The sequence below is a fragment of the Giraffa tippelskirchi genome, chromosome 4 (genome assembly GCF_054371585.1).
Source record: "Giraffa tippelskirchi isolate mGirTip1 chromosome 4, T2T-mGirTip1v1.2.pri, whole genome shotgun sequence".
NCBI lineage: Eukaryota > Metazoa > Chordata > Mammalia > Artiodactyla > Giraffidae > Giraffa > Giraffa tippelskirchi.
In genome coordinates, this window is record NC_137278.1 from 97856382 (window position 1) to 97878764 (window position 22383).

General features: G+C 41.1%; 1 protein-coding gene across 1 annotated transcript in view; it reads right to left on the reverse strand.

The window, feature by feature from the left end:
* Positions 1-22383, reverse strand: part of VWA3B (von Willebrand factor A domain containing 3B) — a 195169-nt gene that overhangs the window by 20739 nt on the left and 152047 nt on the right. Inside the window, 1 exon segment of the mRNA XM_081484474.1 lies at positions 21305-21509. Coding sequence (XP_081340600.1) covers positions 21305-21509 — 205 coding nt within the window.

The following is a 22383-nucleotide window of genomic DNA, read 5'->3' on the forward strand; positions in this document are numbered from 1 at the left end:
ATAAGGAAAAAGTCATGGCCAGAACTGTGACATGAGTAGCAGAGTTTTCCATCATAATTACCCCAAAGAGATGCCCACATCACAGTTTCCTACAGTCAGTTCCTTGATGGAAGATTCCACATACAGTATATTCTCATTATTGACAGAATTCAGAATCTTGAAAATTCAGAATATGCCAAATTAAATCAGCTGTCACATAAATATCTCACCTTTACATAAATTTAATTTCCAAAGCCACACTGCTTCACACCATCAGTGTTCATATCAAAGACCAATCAGTCAGGGAGATGCTGTTGGTCCCTGAGACATGAGACAGTCTTATCAGCTCCAGACCAGTAACAACCTATTATTTACAAAAGATTTCCACATTGATTCTAGAAAGCCATTTTTCTCCTTTAGATGTCATCAGCATAACAGACCAGTGGTTTATTAGAACCTATGCTTAGATTTATCTAAAACTCTTTTTCAAAATTCAAAATAAGAATAATCACATAATTTATTTACCTAGCCTCTTTTTATCTCTAGATTCCAAATATTGATTCTCTCAACATCTTAGCCAGAAACTAACAAATATGATTACTCTCTACAGTTTCACAGGTACAAATCTGTGAAGTCATTTGCCCGAAATCATCAGACAGCTCTTTTTTACCCTCCTATAGTTGCCATTCACTTCCCAATGCATCTAATACAGAAAAACCACTCACTCTGTGAAGATCTTCCCTGCAAGGGTAATAGCAACGAATGGAAGCGATGCAGAAGGCTGCTCGTGTTCATTTTTAACACACTGAAAATGCTACCTAAGCAACTGTCTTTCTGGGACTTCCTTGGTGGTCCAGTGATTAAGACTCCACCCTTTCAAAGCAGGGGGCTTGGGTTCAGTCCCTGGTCAGGGAACTAATATCCCACATGCTGTGAGGCACTGCCAAAAAAAAAAAAACAACAAAAAAACCCCCTGCCTTTCTAAACAGCCAAAAAGTATCATCCCTCCTTCATATCATTCCCACACCTTGAGTTCACCTGAAAGGACCATTACAGCTACTACAGGGCTTTGTACATTCACATTCACTCTGCTCTTGTTTCCAACTGTTACGGCTACCGGCAAGAACTCGCTCCTGGCTATTTCTATAGCATGGAGCTGTATGGAAGGAACCGTTCACTGCACACTCAGTGATTCTTCCATATCCCTGCACAGGCAACTCAGCTACACCACAGATAGAGCAGAGAAGCCTCGGCAACACAGACCTATGGGGGACAGCTTTAATACATAGATTCATTCACAGAAATAGAGCACTGGTCTCTCAGGAAGGAAGGACACCAGTCAGGGCAGCTAGATACCTCATTCCTTCAGCCACAATGCCGACAGCACCTTTCCAGGGAGATGACATCCTGCTATTTCTGAATCTTGCCAAAGACTTCATATTTTTTAAAAAATATTTATTTGGCTGCACCAAGTCTTAGTTGCAGCACATGGGATATTTAGTTGCTGTATGTGTGATCTAGTTCCCTGACCAGGGGTCAAACCCAGGTCTCCTGCATTGGGAGCACGCAGTCTTAGCCACTGGACTACCAAAGATTTACCAAAGACTTTAGGGACACAGCCCATACTAGAGAATGTTCCCTGACCTGCTCCTTTTCTGCCATAAGTCAACTAATCATATGCACAATACAAGCATGCTATTGAGCTTGAAAAAGAAATCTATGGAGGATGAGAGTCACAGGGGATGGAGAATGAGAGAACGAGAAATGCCAGCACTAAATAAATAAGCCAACCTATCTGTAGGCTCAGGTGCATGGGAGTATCTGCAGGCCAGTTTTAGTGAGGAAGTCAGATGCTCAGTGACACCGGCAGTTAGGGATGCTGTTCTCTGGGTAATTTGATTCTGCCTTGTTTCCAAAATTCAGAGACTCCAATTCACTCTTTTGCCAGATTCAATTATCAATTATTCAATTATCAGATTCAAGATCCAAGATGCAATACCCTCCTTTTGTTTTATTATTTAGTTTCAAGGTCATGTTCTCAGGTTTGCATTGGTGGGATGGAGGTCACTCAGTATTTGATGCTTTAGAATTTTCCACTTAACAAACAGTATGTTTTCACATCAGGTACAGAACATATTTCTACGATGTAACTAGAACTAGTCTTTGGTTCAAAATCTTGTTGTAAAATCACTGTATTTTTTTCCTGCCTCAAATCATTGAACTCTGCTACACACAACCCCCAAACTGTATTACCGGCAGATCCAACATGCTTCTCTGGCCATATTTTGTCCTTAAAGCCAAGTAAAGTCTGACTGCTGTGATTAAGATACTACACGTAGGGCCAGGGATGTTCTGACCTTTCCTCTCCATAGAGTACCTAATTATGAGACCAGAACATTTGGAAACTCTTTTGAAGCCTGGTGAGGAGAACAAGGCCAGCCTGGAGCATTTTCTGACCTACTCTCTCTCTCTCCTCTCATTTATATGTAGAGGGGTTTGCTCCACCACAAGAGCATCCAGGATCTGCATCCCTTTTAGAAATGGGTTCTGGACAGAAAATGAGAAAAAGGCCTTACAGGAAGATGTAAACCAGGGGTGGCAAACTCCTGACCAGTCCCTCAAGGCAGCAGAATGGGAGTGACTGACCCGTGGTTGCTGTTGTTGGTGTTTAGTCACTAAGTTGTGTCAGATTCTTTGCAAACCCATGGACTGTAGCCCGCCAGGCTCCTCTGTCCATGGGATTTCCCAGGCAGGAATACTGGAGTGGGTTGCCATTTCCTTCTTCATTTCTTCTACCCATGGTAGAGAGTTGAAAAGACTTGGAGTGTTTTCCTTTCTAGGAAATTTACATTTTAGCAGGAGTCAAACTGTAAAGCCAAAGAAGTGAAGCTCTAAGTGGAATTTCCTGTCCGAGCTCCCTCCATTTCAAGAGGAAGCTAAGTCTCCTTGCAAGATTTTTCAAGCACAGCAGGTCGGTGCTGGGCTTCTGGGGACACTGAGGAGTCCATCCAAGGCTTAAGAGGGAAGCTGTAACCAGGAGAACATGCAGAGAATTATTGTCCCATTTCAGAAGTTATGTCGTGGCTGACTCTTTTTCTATCTCATGGACTGTAGCCTGCCAGGCTACTCTGGCACTTAGTTGTACTTTCAAATCCAAAGCAGGGTAGGCAAGTGCTTTTGCAGAGCTTTGTTCCCCTCCTCCTCAGGGAATTTCATAATGTTAGAAAACACATGAGGAATACATGTCCGCAAATTTCTGTGCAGTTTCTAATCCCCTCTCCAGGGGTAGCTTGGCCTTACCCTCATCCTGGTGTGGTTCCTTGAGCTGTGTAAGCAGCTGCTAACGAAGCATAGGAAACAATGATAGGATGAAGCCCCGAATGGCCTTCAGTCCAGCACACAGCAACACCGGACTAGGGAGACTTAACCACTCTGATAGTAAAGTCTCCAATCAAATCTCAATCCATAGCAACTCAAAGGGCTTTTGTGGAAGGGTGAAATTTTTTTCGGGTGTTTCTTTTTTTTTGGTAGTAGCAAAAGTGTGTAAGTCTCTCAGTCATGTCTGACTTTACCACCCCATGGACTGCAGCCTGCCAGGCTCCTCTGTCCATGGAATTCTCCAGGGAAGAACACTGGAGTAGGTTGCCATTCCCTTCTCCAGGGGATCTTCCCGACCCAGGGATTGAACGCAGGGATCTCCTGCATTGCAAGCAGATTCTTTACCATCTGAGCCACCAGGGTAGTAGCAAAGGAACCTAATAAATATGCATTAGACGCTGACTCAAATTATTTCTGTAGCTTGAAAAGCACACTTGTAACATCTTCTCAGGGAATATTCCCTCGTTGCTCTTTCAGGGAAGAATCAAAGAGAGGAAAACTTTAAAAGGTTTTAAGTATTTAAACCTGAAAATTACTGCAGCTCTGAGGTCTGTACTTTGGGTGTTACTGATAGTTATCCACAGGCAGGTACTCCAGAGATGCACATACTAGAGCTACTTCTGTGCCATTGCCTGGAGTGTGGACCACCACCAGCTGACTGCTGCGGTTGTACAGAAATATCTCAAATGAGGTGATGGTATAAACAGAAGTGCTGGGCCTTTAAGAAAACTTTTCAAAAGAATCTCTGTGCTGCTTACTCTGGTCCACCCATCTGCCCCTAGGTCCATTCTCTGCCCTGCCCTGCCCTATGTTCCAGAAGGCTGACCCATCCAAGGACAACATGACCCAATTTCTCTTGTTGACTTACTTTCTGATAGGCTGAGCCAATGGGTCGTGGGAGGTCAGAGAGCAGCAGGGAGAGAAGGGTTGGGGCATTGGTTCCATCCTCCCTCCCTGTCTTTTGTCTCTCTACAGATACCCTGCCCTGCCCCCGACTAGTGGACTGCACTCTTGCAGGCTCCAGTACCACTATTTCCCTCCACCGCTGAAGTCCAGAGGGGCTGACAACTTCCTGCTTTGCCACTGCTGGGGTGAAATCTCCTTTTGGCTGCCTTGACCTGCCTCCCCCTTTGCAAACAGTCCCTTCATTAATGTTTCTTCACTTGAAGTGACTAAATAAGATTCTGTTTCCTGCCTGGACCCTCCTTATAAGACCTCTGCACTCAATTTTCCTCCTCCAGCCAGCAAAGTCAATGACCACACCCAAACCTGTTTAGGGTAGAATTTATGCCAATGAAAATATGATGAAAACTTCCCTGGTGGTCCAGTGGTGGAGAATCTGCCTGCCAATCAATGCAGGGGACCTGGGTTTGATCCCTGATCTGGGAAGATTCCACTTGCCGCAGGGCAACTAAGACCACGAGTCCCTACTACTAAGCCCATGCGCTGCAACTACTGAAGCCTGAGTGCCCTAAGAGCCTGTGCTCTGCAACAAGAGAAACCGCTGCAATGAGAAGCCCACAAACTGCCACGAAGAGTAGCTCCCGCTCGCTGCAACTAGAGAAAGCCCTCGAGCAGCAATGAAGACCCAGCACAGCCAAAAATAAATAAACATAATTAAAAAAAAAAAAAAAAAGATGAGCCTTGTGGCAGGGGAGTGCTGGTGTCCACCCAGCTGAAATCTCTAGCCAAGAGGGTTGCCTTCAGCTTTAGAATAAAAAGAATCAAGGTGTTGATTTTTGTTCCTGGAGCTGATACCCCCTTTTCCACTCCTGAACATCAGGGTAATAGACAGAAACCTTTCTGGATACTATTTAGAGTTGGTGGGAGTTTTTCTTCCCTTCTTTGGATTTCCTCCATTGGCTGGTCTTCCTGAGCAGGATCCTCTCCTAAAATCCCCAGCTAACCATGGCACTATCATGACAGGGGCAGCATCTTCTCTTTGACATCCTTGCCCATCACATCTGGGTGCCTCACTCTCTCTGGGATTTCAGCCTCACACTGGCCAGGTGTCCTGCCATCATCATCTCACAGGAGCCCATTGCGGGTCTGGTCTCCAGATGTTCACTTATTGCCTGAATGTGCATGTTTCGGTCTTTGTGTGATGGCATCACGGATGCACAGTCCAGACTTGCTAATTCCCCAGGGGATTATGGAGTCTTCAGGGGATCTGCACACCAGGAGATCTTCTATGTCACAGTCTCCAGGAAGCCAGTCCTCCTATCAGACTCAAGTATCAGCAGAAGAGACTGTAGTTCTCACTCGTGGAATGAGAGAGGCTGGCTAGCCATAAAGGGTTAAGGTGTGATGCCTCCCTTTAAAGAGGGAATACTGAGAGCTATATAAAGATGGGTTATGATGCAGAAATGACAGACAACTGGTTCAATTACTGTTTTGGAGAAAACATAACAAATGACTCTACTTATTCTGACTTCGTTTAATACAACTCAAAGAAATTTCTAAGTCTCCTGAACTACTGTTCTCTTGTGTAATGTCAAAGTCACAATCCAATGTAATGTTTTCAAATCCAAGTGGTTTCTTTTCATCACTTCATTCTCCTATTCTCTTATCACCCAGTCTCACCCACAGCCTCCCACCTGTGGTGCGTTTTCCTAATGCTCTCTTTCTCCTGGATGATTTTCCATGGAATGGAGCACTTAATTAGCTATTTCTCAAAGCCGAAGACTCCAGATTCCTTGCTGGTCACAACTTGTAGTAGTAACCACATGCGGCCAGCTGGGTCAGTTCATTTCCAAGGTCTCTATTCAGGTTGTTCACAGATGCTTATAGCTTAGCAAGATTTTCCACCACCATGTGTTTCAAGGCAGCCAAGGTTATGACTGGGGCTGCCCTACACTGGGCTCCCAGGGAGAACTCGGGGAGGTTAATTATATCTTGGATGCCCTTGGTGCTTTCCACCGTCCTGCAGCCCTGAAGGCTCAGGATGGGCTAATGTCGTTGAACTCTTCAATCATGGCAACAAGAGCAGTGCTGGTGAAGGGAGCTTTCCAGTGGAATTTAAAAAGTTCAGAATTAAGGGACTTCCCTGGTGGTGCAGTGGTTAAGACTCTGTGCTTCCAATGTGAGGGGCATGAGCCTGATCTCTGGTTGGGGAACTAAGATCCCACATGCCATGCAGTGTGGCCAAAAATAAAATAAATACCAGGAAGATATTTCTTCATTAAAAAAATAAAATAAAAGTTCAGAATTAAGACCTCTCCTTCCATTATGTAGTCAGTAATCCAAGCACCTGTCTCCAAGGATGCCACAGAATGAGTGGATTATAGAAACAGGGAGAACAGTTAAGCATGGGATGTGCCCAGTATCATGTGCTGGGCAGAGCAGGTGAAATAATGATTCACACCCTACATCTGATCTTGCAAAGAACTGCCAGGGAAAGTATGAGTGGAAAAGCAGGGCGCAATCTAACCAGACACTGGCATGTATAACCACTTCTCCCCACCACTAATCCTGACTAACAGAAAAATCATGAAGCTGTCCCAAGCTCAGGAACCAATGTGGTGTCTACTCTGGGTGCCAATATATGGCAGGGGAAAGTATCTGAGAGTCACAGACCCTAAGGCTCCATGATGCACCCTCGACTGGATCAAATACAGTGAACACTCCTTTCTGAACACACATGGGCATTTCTGATTGCATCTCATGCCAACCAACTTTGACCACCTTTTGCTGTGTTATCAATAAAACTCTAGGGGATCTTAACGAAAACGAGAAGGTTTCTTCCTCTCCAGATTACAATCATTGATCAAAATCTTTGGCCTTTGCTGTTAGAATTTAAAATGAGGCTCTAGTTATATCTGAATCAATAAAGATGACTGCATATGTGATGGATTTTTCACAGCAGGATCTCAAAAAGTCTTGCAATACTGAGCTTTGATCCCAACCATTTTTCACACAGGAAGGTTGACACCTGTTAGCGGGTCACAAAATTAATTCAGATAGAAATGAAGTAAAAATATCACACAATACATCACATACAGTAAGGAGAAGTATCATCTTAAGAAAATTATACAGAAAATCTTCCATTGAAGAGGGCCATGCTCAGAGTGGAAGAAACTCTGTGAATTAGCTGCTAAGTATGAACCTCTCCCCACCCATTCCTTACCTATGGACAACTGTCCTGGGCACATGGGCGCTGCCCTGAACAGACAGTGGGGGCTTTGGTCACCCGATAAAGTGACAGGGCAGTGAAAGGACATCTTTAATCCTTGACCAAGGAAGAGGGTAGCAGTGGACCCACCAATACCATTATATGAATTCAATGTCTTCTCTCGCTGTGGCTCCCGCATCAAGTTCCTGCCATCTGTTTCTCCTTTTCTTTCTATGAAGATCTTGAAACTAAAGTCTTCACTTCCTATATTTATTTTCTCAACTTCTATCCAATCCTCCACCTTCTGCAAACTGGCCTCCACTCCCAAAATGCCACCAAAACTGTTCTGGCTAGGATCATTACTGATATCCATCTTAAAAGTCAAACGGCTTTCAGACATCATCTTGTATGATTATTTCAAAACTCCTCAGTAATTCATTAATCATAAAAATAGCAATGATGGGCATGTGTGTTGAGAGAGCATTTCCTGTTGAACATTTAATACTGCACACTGTCCTGAGCATATTATGTGAGCTGTCTGATAACCATCTTGAAGGTGGCCATTATGATTTTTCTCATGTAAGGATGAGGGACCTAGGCTTAGACAGCCTAAGGTAGGTCCCTCCACTGGAATGTGGCAGCACTGAGACTGGAATTCAGGTCTTTCTGACTCCAGGCCCAGGGCTCTTGCCACCTTTCTTCCTTAGGCTCCGGCATCATAGCTCCCTACCTGGAGCTTCTGCTTCTCTAGCTGTCCTGTATCGGTCCCTCTACAGTCTCCCTTTCTCATTACCTCAAAGAACCTTCAAATCTATCTCCTTAACTCAGACTTTTCTCCTAAACTCCAAACACTCAGACTTTTCTCCTAAACTCCAAACATGTGGCTGCCTATTGGCCTTTCACACCCAGATGCCCTGGGGACATCCAAGAATCAATAGGACCTGAAGTGAATTTCCTTTCCTTTCCTCTCATGGTACCTTTTCCTTCTGTTCTTCCATTCATTTATTCCTTCAAATATTTGGGAGTGCTTACAACGTGTCAAGCAATACTCCAGCAATACTAGAAATACCTAGAACACAATGGACCAAGTCCCACTCTTACTCTAGTGGAGGATGCAGATCAGGAACGAATACATACGTAATGTCAGGTGGTGAAATATGCTGTGAAGAAAACAAAAAAGTGGTAATAAGGGGTGAGAGAATGACAGGGTGTTTAGAAGGGCTGTCTCCTCAAGAAGCAGAGGTGATACGGATGTGGTGGTTAACAGTGCCTCTGTCTCTCAGCTGTCCAAGATGGGAAGTTTGTGGGTGTTCTCAGCTTTGCCCTCTGGCTCTCTCCACACATTTCCTTTCCACCAGCTCAGGCCTCTTTCACCTAAACCCTCCACACTCTGCTGGCTTGGCTCAAGGATCAACATCTCTCAGAGTTTGCACCTGGTTTTGGTCTTTCCCCCCTACATTGAGCCTCATCTTGCTGCCAAAATAATCTTTCCAAAACAAAAATCTGTTCATGTTTTCTGCTTGCTGTAAATCTCTCACTGGTATTCATTTCCTACAGGGTAGAGTCCCTGATTCTAGGCGAGATTTTCAGTTCCCTGTATTCTGGATCCATCTTCCCTTTCCCTGTCTCGTCTCCTGCCACACTCCTGGTGAATACACCATGCTCTTCCCCTCTACCTGTCTTTGCACACACAAGCTGTTTCTCTTACTCAGAACACTTCTCACACTCCCACCCTCAAATCCATACACATCCTTCTGGATCAAATTCAATCACCCCCTTCTGTGAAGGCTTCCTCAACTCCCCAGCCAGAATTGTTCACTTTTTCCCATCTTCCAGTTGTTCTACGGCTATGCCTCTACTGTCATATTTGTAATACTCTGCTATAAGGATCTGGGTTTCATTCCTTCAGTAAATACTTTTGAGCATCCACCATGTACCAGGCATCATTCTCAGTGGATGTAGCTATGGATACAGCTATAAGTCAGGCCAAACAAAATCTCAGCTCTCATGGAGATTATGTTCTAATACAGTATGTCTCCTACACTGGGCTGAACCCATGTCTCCAATGGTATTAATAAGCCCCTATTTTGTGTTCAAGGTATAGCTTCACCTTGGCAGATCCCAAGGAAAGAGAGAAGGATGTGACAGGCTATTCACTGCCTGAGATCACCTGTGCCATGAATCTGATCCATGGTAGGAAGTGAACAAATATTTTTGGATGAAGAAATTGAGGAAATTATTTTACTTCCCACTCTGTGGAGAAGAGAATAAAGAAATAGAACAATTAATTCATATCCCACGAACAATGAGCCTTTGAGTCCCACAAATCTAGACAAATTCAGAACACACTTTGTTCTGAATCACAAGAGGCTTCTTTTCACTACATTAGCAACACTCCCATTTTTAAATTTAATGTAAAGTATAGATGAAAGAATGCTGCTGCTGCTGCTCAGTCACTCAGTCATGTCTGACTCTTTGCGACCCTTCGGACTGTAGCCCTTCAGGCTCCTCTGTCCATGGAATTTCCCAGGCAAGAATACTGGAGTGGGTTGCTGTTTCTTCCTCCATGTGACCTTCCTAACCCAGAGATCGAAAGCTTGAAAATTCTGTTGTTAGGCAGTAACATCTTCAGAGCTCAACATGGGAAAGTCCATCATTTAAGACCTGTAACGGTCTGTTTTCTCAACTAGAATAAGAATGGGACTTGGTCCATGTGTTTAAGTACTTCTAGTGCTTAGAATAGGGCTTGGCACCTCAGAGGAACTCATAAATACTTCAATGAATAAATGAAGGGACAAACAGAGAGGAAGAGGCATGATGAAAGTAGAGATCTCCAGGGAGAGGGAGTTAATTCATTTTCAGTCTTGATTCTTGGGTGTCCATGGGACATCTAGGTGTGAAAGGCCAACAGACAGCTACACATTTGGGGTCAACAGATGGTGCATTCCAAAGAAAGACTGAACAACTCTTTGAGGGGGTCACTTTGTTTGAATAAAAACAATAATAAGAATCCCAATAAATATAAATAAATAAAACAGAATAAGTAAAAACAAAAATAAAAATGATAAAACTTTTACATTCTGCAGAGAAGAAATAGCTTTCTACACTGAAGGGGAAAAAAGCCATTTTCAAGGGAAAAATTAAATAAAAATAAGTAAACAAAACACAGCAATCTAGAATAGTAAATACAGAATTTAAAACCAGGCAAAGTTGGTATCATTTAGCAAAGACTGAAATAAAAAATAGATGAATCTCAAAGGTCAATTCCTTGGATATATTTTTGTATGCCATCAAATGGTGAATATATGAAAATTATATAGAAGTCAGTAAGTTCTGGATGAACTATTCCAGGTCTACACACACCCTACTACAGTCAGAAAGAGAATATTTATTATACAGGCAGCAAGTATTTAGAGCCCTCAAGTGTTTATGTTCTTTGGGCCAAGAGTCCCATGCCTAAGAACTTATCTTAACAAAATAGTTCAACTGTATGCACCATAGAAGCATCAAAACATGTGAAAGGAAAATTGAAAAAAAAAATTCAGTGAAGAGTTAAACCAATAAGGGTAGTTACACACCATGGAATATCATGTAACCACAAAAAATATCAATCTGATGGTTCAGCAAAAACACAAAGGAAGTATATAAGACAATGCTAAATTGAAAAGCAGAATATAAAATGATTATGGACACTCTATCTATGTGTAAAATTTATTCAAGGAAGAAAAACAAAAGTAAATGATTGAGCATTTAAAGATGACGGAGGAGTAGGTGGACATGGAGTACATCTCTCTCCATGGATACATCTGGAATACACCTTCAGACACAGAAGTGCATGCAGAATACCAGCTGAGAGCAGACAGGAGTACCTGACCACTGGGAAAGAATATATAGAATCACACAAAACTTGGTAGGATGAAGAAACTAGGGGGAAAAACAGGAGTGTTAGCAAGACTGGACCTGCCCTCGATGGGTGCGGGAACTGAAGCAAGGGTCTGATCCCCATATCGGGGCAACTGTCTGAGTTAGAGGAGAAACATTTAAGGCTGAGAGGGAAACAGCTGATCTGTGGTAGCCTAAATGGAATGAGAGTCAGACAGTCTTTGCTGCAGCCATACATACTCCAGACAGGGACGAGGTCCCCTGGAAGGCGCAGCAGCTGGGAGCTGGAGTTTAGGGATTGTGGAGCAATCCCAGGGCAAGGGCTGCTGTTGACTGCAGAGAGACGGATCAAGGGGATGTGAGGGAGGAGACTGTGGTGAGAAATGCCTGTGGTGGAAAGCTGGGCAGCCCTGGAAGCAAGGCGATACTGCTGAGTCACGCATAGTGAGTGGGTGGAGCCATCACCATAGTCTCTGTCTCCCCACACAGCCCAGCAGCAGCAGCAGCAGCAGCAGCTGAACAATAAAGAGGCTGGCCCAGAGAGTGCCCGAGGCACTGAACTACACAGTAGGACCCCACCCAGGGTGCTCCTTTAAGTGCCTAACACCCCGATCTACAGAGTAGGACCCCAGCCAGGGGGCCTCTCTATGTGCCTGATGCACTGAACTACAGAGAAGGACCCCAGGCAAGGGAGCCTCTAAGTGCCTGAACGGGTAGAGCTATGGAGGAAGACCGGCCAAGAGGCCTTCTGATCGCCAGCTACAAGAGGCTCAAAAAAAGACTCTCTGATAGGGCCATAACTCCTGCAGCAGAGGCAGTCCATGTCTCTGCACATTTGGTGCCCCCAGGGTCCCCGCAAGCCAAGCAGCTGCACCACCTTCATGCTCAACTCTCACTGGGGCAGAGCTGCCACAGACAAAAAAAGTCTGCGTCTATGCATGCAGAGTTGCTTCGGTCGTGTCCAGCTCTTTGCGGCCCTGTAGACTGTGGCCTGCCAGACTTTTCTGTCGGGGGTTCTCCAGGCAAGAATACAGGACGTATTGGCCAATACCGGCTGCCATACCCTTCTAGAGCACTATATTTCCTGCTGCTCTAGCCACCAACTCCCCTGAGTACCTGGTGCTGCCAGAACCCCTTCGACCCAAGCAGCTGCACCACCTCCACACCTGGCCCTCAGAGGGGCAAACCCAAGTGCTCCAGGGCAGCCTCAAGAGCAAACCGCAGTGGACGACCCACATGCAGAAGTGGAAATAAAACCGCAAGTGAAACCCAGGGGCAGTGTGGCTAAGGAAGAAGACCCCAAACCTTCCCACCAGCTGTACAAGCTTCAGATTAAATCCACACACTCAACTAGGCAGACTCTGTCTATGGAATATATAAAAGGACACTGAGAGCTCCCACAAAAGAAAACGCACCAGTTCTGATAGCTGTGGACATTGGAGGCAAGAACACACAGGAGTAGGACCAGATTAGAATCTGAGCTGCCCCCACAACAGGTCCAGAGATCAGCACAGTGTTGGAAGGCCTCCTAGGGAGGTGAGGCGGACTGTGACTCCTAGTGAAGGAAAGGACTCTGACAGCAGTGACTCAAGAAAAACATCTATTATTCCTATGTTTTGACTTGTTCTGTAGATTCTTTGGATTTTTTTTCTTTTTTTTCCCCCTTGTTACCCGCTCTGTTGTAGTTGTCAATTTTATTGGCACTAGGAAATCTAATTAAGCTTTTGAGCTTTTTTTTTTCCTCTTTTTCTCAGTCACATTTTTTATTGTTGTTATAAACCTCTGCCTCTACATTGGGCTTTTGCAGTTCTGTGGAGTTTTCCTTGTTTTTTTCCTTTTCTCTTTTTTAGTTTTAATTAATTTTTCTACATTTATCCCTTTGTTTGCTTTTCCTACTGTTATTTTCCCCTTGCAGTTAATCTTTAATATATATAAATCTTCTTTATCTACCTCTATTTAACCTTGCATATCTATTCTTTCTTCCTTTTCTTTCTTTCCTTTCCTCTCAACATATTTGTTAGATTTATTTTCATTGCTTTATTCCCCAATTGGCACCTTGCTTTAGTTTTATTTTCCAGTCTGTGCTTTAGTTAGTTTTGCTCTTAACTGGTAGATATATTTCTTGGCTTCCTTTGTTCACCAGGTCAATCTATTGTACTTTATTTTTGTTGGACCTTGATTTTGATTATGTGTGTATATGCATATATATATATATATATATATATATATATATATATATATATATATATTCAGCCACACTTTTTATTGTTGTTATAAACCTCTGCCTCTACGTTGGGCTTTTGCAGTGCTGTGGAGTTTTCCTTTTTTTCTTTCTTTCTTCTTTCTTTTTTTCTTTTTCTTTTCTCTTTTTTATAATTTTAATTTTTTAAACCTATATTTTTTCTACATTTATTCCTTTGTTTGCCTTTCCAACTGTTCTTTTTCCCTTGCAGTTAATCTTTAATGTATATAAATCTTCTTCATTTACCTCTATTTAACTTTGCATATCTATTCTTTCTTTCCTTTCCTCTCAACATATTTTTTAGTTTTGTTTTCATTGTTTTATTCCCCACTTGGCACCTTGCTTTTGTTTTGTTTTCCAGTTTGTGCTTTAGTTAGTTTTGTTCTTAACTGGTAAATATAGTTTTTTATTTCATTTGTTCACCAGGTCAATCTACTGTACTTTGTTTTAGTTGGACTGTTTTGACTTTGCTTATGGGTGCATATGTGTATGTATATACTCCATTATTTTAATTATTTACCTGATTTTGTAACTGCCATTTGTCTAGGGTTCATCTTTGGTTTCTTATTTTTGGGTATTTGTTTTAAGCTCACTTAATACCATAACAAACCACTTTTGGGATCTTCATTCCTAACCAGAGATCAAGCCCTGAGTCTTTGGAGTGGGAGCACTGACTCCAAGACCCTAGTCTACCAGAGAACTAACACTAAGGAGTATGAAATAGTGAGAACTCACACAAAGGAAACCACTTGAGTACAAGACTCAGCTTCACCCAACCACCAGTAGCACCCTGTGCATGACGCCTCATCTAAACAACAAACAACAAAAATACAAACCCAATCATCAGCAGACAGGATTACCACCTCATTCAGCCTTGCCCAATAGAGGAAAAACAAACACACACACACACAAAAATCTCAGCACAAATCTCACCCTATTTGAAGCTCACACAAACCACTGGACCAAGCTTAGGAGGGCAGAAACCAAAAGGAAGAAAGATTTCAACCCTGCAGCCTGGGAAAAGGAGACCTCAAACACAATAAGTTAAAAAAAAATAATGAAAAGGCAGAGAAATACTACACAAATGAAGGAACAAACTAGAAACACAGAAGTCCAAATAAATGAAGAGGAAATAGGCAAACTCCCTGAAAAAGAACTCAGAATAATGATAGTAAAGATGATCAAAAACCTTGAAAACAAAATGGAGAAAATGCAAGAATCAATTAACAAAGACCTATAAGAATTAAAGAATAAACATACAGAGACAAACAACACAATTACTGAAATTTAAAATACTCTGGAAAGACTCAATGCAGAATATCTGAAGCAGAAGAATGAATCAGTGAACTGGAATATAAAATGGTGGAAATAATTTCTGAAGAGCAGAATAACTTCTGGGACAATATCAAATGCACCAACATTCTAATTATAGGGGTCCCAGAAGAAGAAGAGAAAAAGAAAGGATATGAGAAAATTTTTGAAGAGATTATAGTCGAAAATTTCCCCAAGAAGGAAAAGGAAATAGTCAGTCAAGTCCAAAAGGCACAAAGAGTCCCATACAGAATAAACCCAAGGAGAAACACACCAAGACACATACTAATCAAACTAACAGGATAAACACAAAGAAAGAATATTAAAAACAGCAAGGGAAAAGCAACAAGTAACATACAAGGGAAACCCCATATGTTTAACAGCTGATCTTTCAGCAGAAACTCTGCAGGCCAGAAGGGAATGGCAGGATATAATTAAAGTACTGAAAGGGAAAAATCTACAACCAAGATTACTGTACCCGGCAAGGATCTCATTCAAAATTGATGGACAAACTTTTCAGACAAGCAAAAGTTAAGAAAAGTTAAGAGAATTCAGTACCACCAAAACAGCTTTACAACAAGTGTTAAAGGGAATTATATAGTCAAGAAATACAAGATAAGAGAAAAGATCTACAAAATCAACCCCAAACAATTAAGAAAATGGCAATAGGAATGTATATATCAATAATTACTTTAAATGTAAATAGATTAAATGCTCCAACCAGAAGACAAAGACTGGCTGAATGGATACAAAAACAAGACCCAGATATGTGCTGTCTATAAGAAACTCACTTCAGACCTAAAGACACATATAGGCTGAAAGTGAGAGGCTGGAAAAATATATTCCATGCAAATGGGAAGCAAGAGAAAGCTGGAGTAGCAATCCTCATATCAGACAAAATGGAGCTTAATATAAAGAATATTACAAGAGATAAGGAAGGACAGTTCAGTTCAGTTCGGTTGCTCAGTCGTGTCTGACTCTTTGTGACCCCATGGACCACAGCACGCCAGGCCTCCTTGTCCATCACCAACTCCTGGAGTTTACCCAAACTCATGTCCATTGAGTCGGTGATGCCATCCAGACATCTCATCCTCTGTCATCCCCTTCTCCTCCCGCCTTCAATCTTTCCCAGCATTGGGTCTTTTCCAGTGAGTCAGCTCTTCACATCAGGTGGCCAAAGTATTGGAGTTTCAGCTTCAACATCAGTCCTTCCAATGAACACTCAAGACTGATCTCCTTTAGGATGGACTGGTTGGATCTCCTTGCAGTCCAAGGGACTCTCAAGAGTCTTCTCCAACACCACAGTTCAAAAGCATCAATTCTTCGGCACTCAGCTTTCTTTATAGTTCAACTGTCACATCCATACATTACTACTGGAAAAACCATAGCCTTGATTAGACAACCTTTGTTGGCACTACATAATGATCAAGGGATCAATCAGAGAGGAAGACATAATAATTGTAAATATCTATGCATCCAACATAGGAGTACCTCAATACATAAGACAAACACTAACAGACATAAAATGAGAAATTGACAGTAACACAATAATAGTAGAAGACTTTAATTAATTAAGAGACTTTACTTTAATTAACAGAAAATTAATAAGAAACACTGGGCTGGAAGAAAGACTAGCTGGAATCAAGATTGCTGGGAGAAATATCAATAACTTCAGATATGCAGATGACACCACCCTTACGGCAGAAAGCGAAGAAGAACTAAAGAGCCTCTTGATGAAAGTGAAAGAGGAGAGTGAAAAAGTTGGCTTAAAGCTCAACATTCAGAAAACTAAGATCATGGGATCTGGTCTCATCACTTCATGTGAAATAGATGGGGAAACAGTTTAGTTGCAAAGAGTCAGACACAACTGAGCAACTGAACTGAATTGAACTGAATAAGGAAACACAAATCTTAAATAATACATTAGATGAGATGGATCTCATTGATATCTGTAGGACATTCCACCCAAATGCAGAAGAATACACCTTCTTTTCAAGTGTATGTGGAACATTCTCCAGGATAGACCACATCTTGGATCACAAATTAAACCTCAGTAAATTTAAGGAAATTGAAATTGTATCAAGCATCTTCTCTGACCACAACACTATGAGACTAGCTATCATTTATAAGAAAAAAACTAAGAAACACAAACACATGGAGATTAAACAATACATTTCTAAATAACCAACAGGTTACTGAAGAAATCAAAAGGGAAATCAAAAAATTTCTAGAAACAAATGACAATGAAAACACAACTCAAAACCTATGGGATGCAGCAAAAGCAGCTCTAAGAGGGAAGTTTATAGCAATACAATCCTACCTCAAGAAACAAAATATCAAATAGACAACCTAACTTTACACCTAAAACAACTGGAAAAAGAAGAACAAAAAAACTCCAAAATTAGTAGAAGGAAAGAAATCATAAATATCTGAGCAGAAATAAATGAAAAAGAAATGAAAGAAACAATAGTAAATATTAATAAAACTAAAAGCTGATTCTTTGAGATGATAAACAAAATTGACAAACCTTTAGCCAAAACCCATCAAGGAAAAAAGAAAGAAGAATCAAATCAACAAAACTAGAAATGAAAAAGGAGAGGTTACAACAGACAATGCAGAAATACAAAGGATTATAAGAGACTATTATGAACAACTATATGGCAATAAAACGGATAACCTGGAAGACATGGACAGATTTTTAGAAAACTTCAATCTTCTAAGACTGAACTAGGAAGAAACAGAAATTATGAACAACCCAATTACAAGCACTGAAATTGAAGCTGTGATCAAAAATCTCTCAGAAAACAAAAGCCCAGGACCAGATGGCTTCACAGGAGAATTCTATCAAACATTTAGAGAAGAGCTAATGCCTATCCTAAAACTCTTTCCAAAAATTGCAGAGGAAGGAACACTTCCAAACTCATTCCACGAGGCCACCATCACCCTGATACCAAAACCAGACAAAGGCAACACAAAAAAAGAAAACTACAAGCCAATATCACTGATGAACATAGATGCAAAAATCCTCAACAGAATTTTAGCAAACAGAATTCAACACATCAAAAAGCTCAAACACCATGATCAAGCTTGGTTTATTCCAGAGATGCAAGGATTCTTCAATATATGGAAATCAATCAATGTGATACACCACATTAACAAATTGAAAGATTAAAACCATATGATAATCTCAACAGATGCAAAAAAAGCCTTTGACTAAATTCAGCACCCATTTATGATTAAAACTCTTCAAACAATGTGCATAGAAGGAACCTACCTTAACATAGTAAAGGCCAAATATGATATGGCCATATATGATATGATATACAGCAAACAGTATTCCCAATGGTAAAAAGTTGAAAGCATTCCCCCTAAGGTCAGGAATGAGACAAGGGTGTTCACTTTCACCACTATTATTCAACATAGTTCTGGAAATCCTAGCTACAGTGGACAAGAAAAAGAAATAAAAGGAATTCAGATTGGAAAAGAAGAAGTAAAGTTCTCACTGTTTGCAGATGACATGATACTGTATGTAGAAAACCCTAAAGATAGTATCAGAAAATTACTAGAGCTAATCAGTGAATTTAGCAAAGCTGCAGGATACAAAATCAGTACACAGAAATCACTTGCATTTCTATATACTAACAATGAAAATACAGAAAGAAATTAAGGAATCAATTCCATTCACCATTGCAACAAAAAGAAATATGTAGGAATAAACTTACCTAAGGAGACAAAAGAACTGTACACAGAAAATTGTAAGACACTAATGAAAGAAATCAAAGATGACATAAACAGATGGAGAGATATTCCATGTTCCTGGGTAGGGAGAATCAATATTGTGAAAATGACTATATTAACAAACGCAATCTACAGATTCAGTGCGATTCCTGTCCAATTACCAATGACATTTTTCACAGAACTAGAACAAAAAATTTCACAATTCATATGGAAACACAAAAGATCCTAAATAGCCAAAGTGGTCTTGGGAAGGAAGAATGGAGCTGGAGGAAACAAACTCCCTGACTTCAGATTATACTACAAAGCTACAGTCATCAATACAGTATGGTACTGGCACAAAAACAGAAATATAGACCAATGGAACAAGATAGAAAGCCCAGAAATAAACCCATGCACCTTATTTTTGACAAAAGAGACAAGAATATACAATGGGGCAGACAGCCTCTTCAATAAATGGTGCTGGGAACACTGGACAGCTACATGTAAAAGAATGAAATTAGAACACTTCCTAACACCATACACAAAGATAAACTCAAAATGGATTAAATACCTAAATGTAAGACCAGGAACTATAAAACTCTTAGAGGAAAACATAGGCAGAACACTTGATTACATAAATCAAAGCAAGATCTTCTATGACCCACCTACTAGAGTAATGGAAATAAAACAAAAGTAAACAAGTGGGACCTGATCAAAGTTAAAAGCTTTTGCACAGCAAAGAAAACTATAAACAAGGTGAAAAGACAACTCTCAGAATGGGCGAAAACAATAGCAAACGAGACAACTGACAAAGGATTAATTTCCAAAATATACAAGCAGCTCATACAACTCAATACCAGAAAAGCAAACAACCCAATCAAAAAGTGGGAAAAAGACCCAAGCAGACATTTCTCCAAAGAAGACATACAGATGGCTAACAAACACATGAAAAGATGCTCAACATTGCTCATTATTAGAGAAAGGCAAATCAAAACTACAATGAGTTATCACCTCACACCAGTCAGAATGGCCATCATCAAAAACTCTACAAACAATAAATGCTGGAGAGGGTGTGGAGAAAAGGGAACCCTCTTGTACTGTCAGTAGGAATGTAAATTGATATAGCCACTATGGAAGACGGTATGGAGATTCCTTAAAAAACTAGGAATAAAACCACCACATGACCCAGCAATCCCACTCCTAGCCATATACCCTGAGGAAACCAAAATTGAAAAAGACACATGTATCCCATTGTTCATTGCACCACTGTTTACACTATTTACAACAGATGAATGGATAAAGAAGTTGTGGTACCTATACACAATGGAATATTACTCAGCCATAAAAAGGAACGCCTTTGAGTCAGTTCTAATGAGGTGGATGAACCTAGAACCTATTATAGAGAGTGAAGTAAGTCAGAAAGAGAAAGATAAATATTGTATTCTAATGGATATATACAGAATCTAGAAAAATGGAACTGAAGAATTTATTCACAGGGCAGCAATGGAGAAACAGACAAAGAGAATAGGCTTATGGACATGGGGAGAGGGGAGGAGAGGGTGAGATGTAACATGGAAACTTACATTACCATGTGTAAAATAGATGGCCAAGGGGAATTTGCTGTATGGCTCAGGAAACTCAAACAGGGGCTCTGTGTCAACCTGGAGGGGTGGGATGGGGAGGAAGATGGGAGGGGGGTTCAGGAGGGAGGGGATATATGTATATCTATGGCTGATTTATGCTGAGGTTTGACAGAAAACAGCAAAATTCTGTAAAGCAATTATCCTTCAATAAAAAAATAAATTGATTTAAAAAAAAAAGTAAATGATTCAGGACTTCCCTGGTGGTACAGTGGATGAGAGTCTGCCTGCCAATGCAGGAGATACAGTATCAATCCCTGGTCTGGGAAGATTCCACATGTCACAGAGCAACTAAGACCGTGCACCACAACCACTGAAGCCCATGTGCTGCAACTGCTTGAGCTGAAGCACCCTAGAGGCCGTGCTCTGCAGCAAGAGACACCACTGCAATGAGAAGTCCATGTACTGCAACAAAGAGTAGCCCCCACTTGCTGCAAACAGAGAAAGTCCACATGTAGTAACAAAGACTGAGTGCAACCAAAAAAAAAAAGGAGTAAATGATCCAAAGTGGTAATAAATATTAAGGCTGCCAGATAATAAATTTTCTCTTTTGAAGGTCTGTTTTACTAGTAACAACAATTGCTAACATTTATGGAAGATTTTCAATACTAACTACTTTAAATGTTCATTTTCTCATAATAAGCCTATTAATACTATTAATACTCTTATCTTACAGATTAAAAAAAAAAACAACCTAAGGTTTAGAGAGAGTCACTGGCCAAGAACACAAGGGGATTAGGTGGCAGATCTGAGACCAGATGCTGGTCTGGCCCATATCAAAGTTCAGGCTTTTAATCACTCTGTGATACTTCTGCTTAGTTTTATTTTTCAGTTAAAACATATATTGTTTAAAAAATAAGGTCAGAGTAAAATCAAACAACATTTCCTTTCTATTGAAAGAGGTCCTGAGACCTTCATTGGGTTGGCTGTAACTCTTAGAAATCAGTGTGTTGAGAAGTGGAGGAGAGGGATGGCCAACACAGAGATGTCAAGGGCTCAGACCAGCAGGGAGGGAGCAAACACAGACCCCTCCATGGTACGCACCTCTTCGAGTGCTTTGCTTACATAATTCTCCTTCTTGACAGCCTCTTGGAGCTCCATGGCCTGTTGCACGTACATTTTCCCAGCTAGGATTTCATTCTCCAGCATGGACAGCTCCTTCAACGAAATGGGCCAATTCAACCTTTCTAATGCCTCGTTTAAAGCTGCCTTGTTTTCTAAGTACTGCATTGGTTTGTTTGCATCCAACCTAGAGGAGGAAGAAGAAAGAGAAACATAATGTGATCATAACACAAAACATATGGAAAGATGGTGTTTCAGTCAACCCTCCCCTGAGAAACATCTGTCAGAGCAGATGTCAGGTGTCGACAGAATTGCAGCCATGTCTTCTTGTCCACTGGGGCTTTGGTAGTTTACACAAGTTAGAAATCTCTGAGTCATGGGAGGCCCTTTTCCCCATTATTTAACTTGATGGTCTGATTTTATAGAACTTTGTTACACGAGGTTTTTTTTTTCCCCAACAATTTTTTTCAGCGTGTTTGGAACCCGTTCCTTTCTCCTTAGGTCTAACATTTGGCTGAATCAAAAGCAAGTTTCAAAGAGATTTCACACAGCTATGCCTAGCAGTGACTCCGGAAAACAAAGCAGACACTAAACCCAAATATTTGTCTCAGTGCAATAATTCTTCTATTAGCTCATTTTAGCTACCTTTATCGCCTGTCCTCTTGTAAGCCTAAATAGGCCTATACTTTCTGGCTTCACTGATTTGGTTCACAAAGAACAGAAGCCAAACTTTCTATCAGCTGATGAACAGGCTCCACAATTCCAGGGGAAGCCAGTGGGGTGTGGAGGGACCAAGTCCTAAATTCTATTTCCAGTCCCAGCTATTTCTGAGTCAGATATTCATGGAAGGGGGTACAGAGAGGGCGATGGATAGATTGACTGAGAGAGATATGGGGAGAAGAACATTTTATAATTATCATTCTCTTATTGATGAAGGTGTCATGTCTTTTTATTTTTTTAAGATGTGTGTTGGAAGAGCACACTGTAAACCCAGTACAATCACAGGACTCAATCCACAGACAAACTTGTCTCCAGAAGACAGGAAAAATTCTTATTAAAAA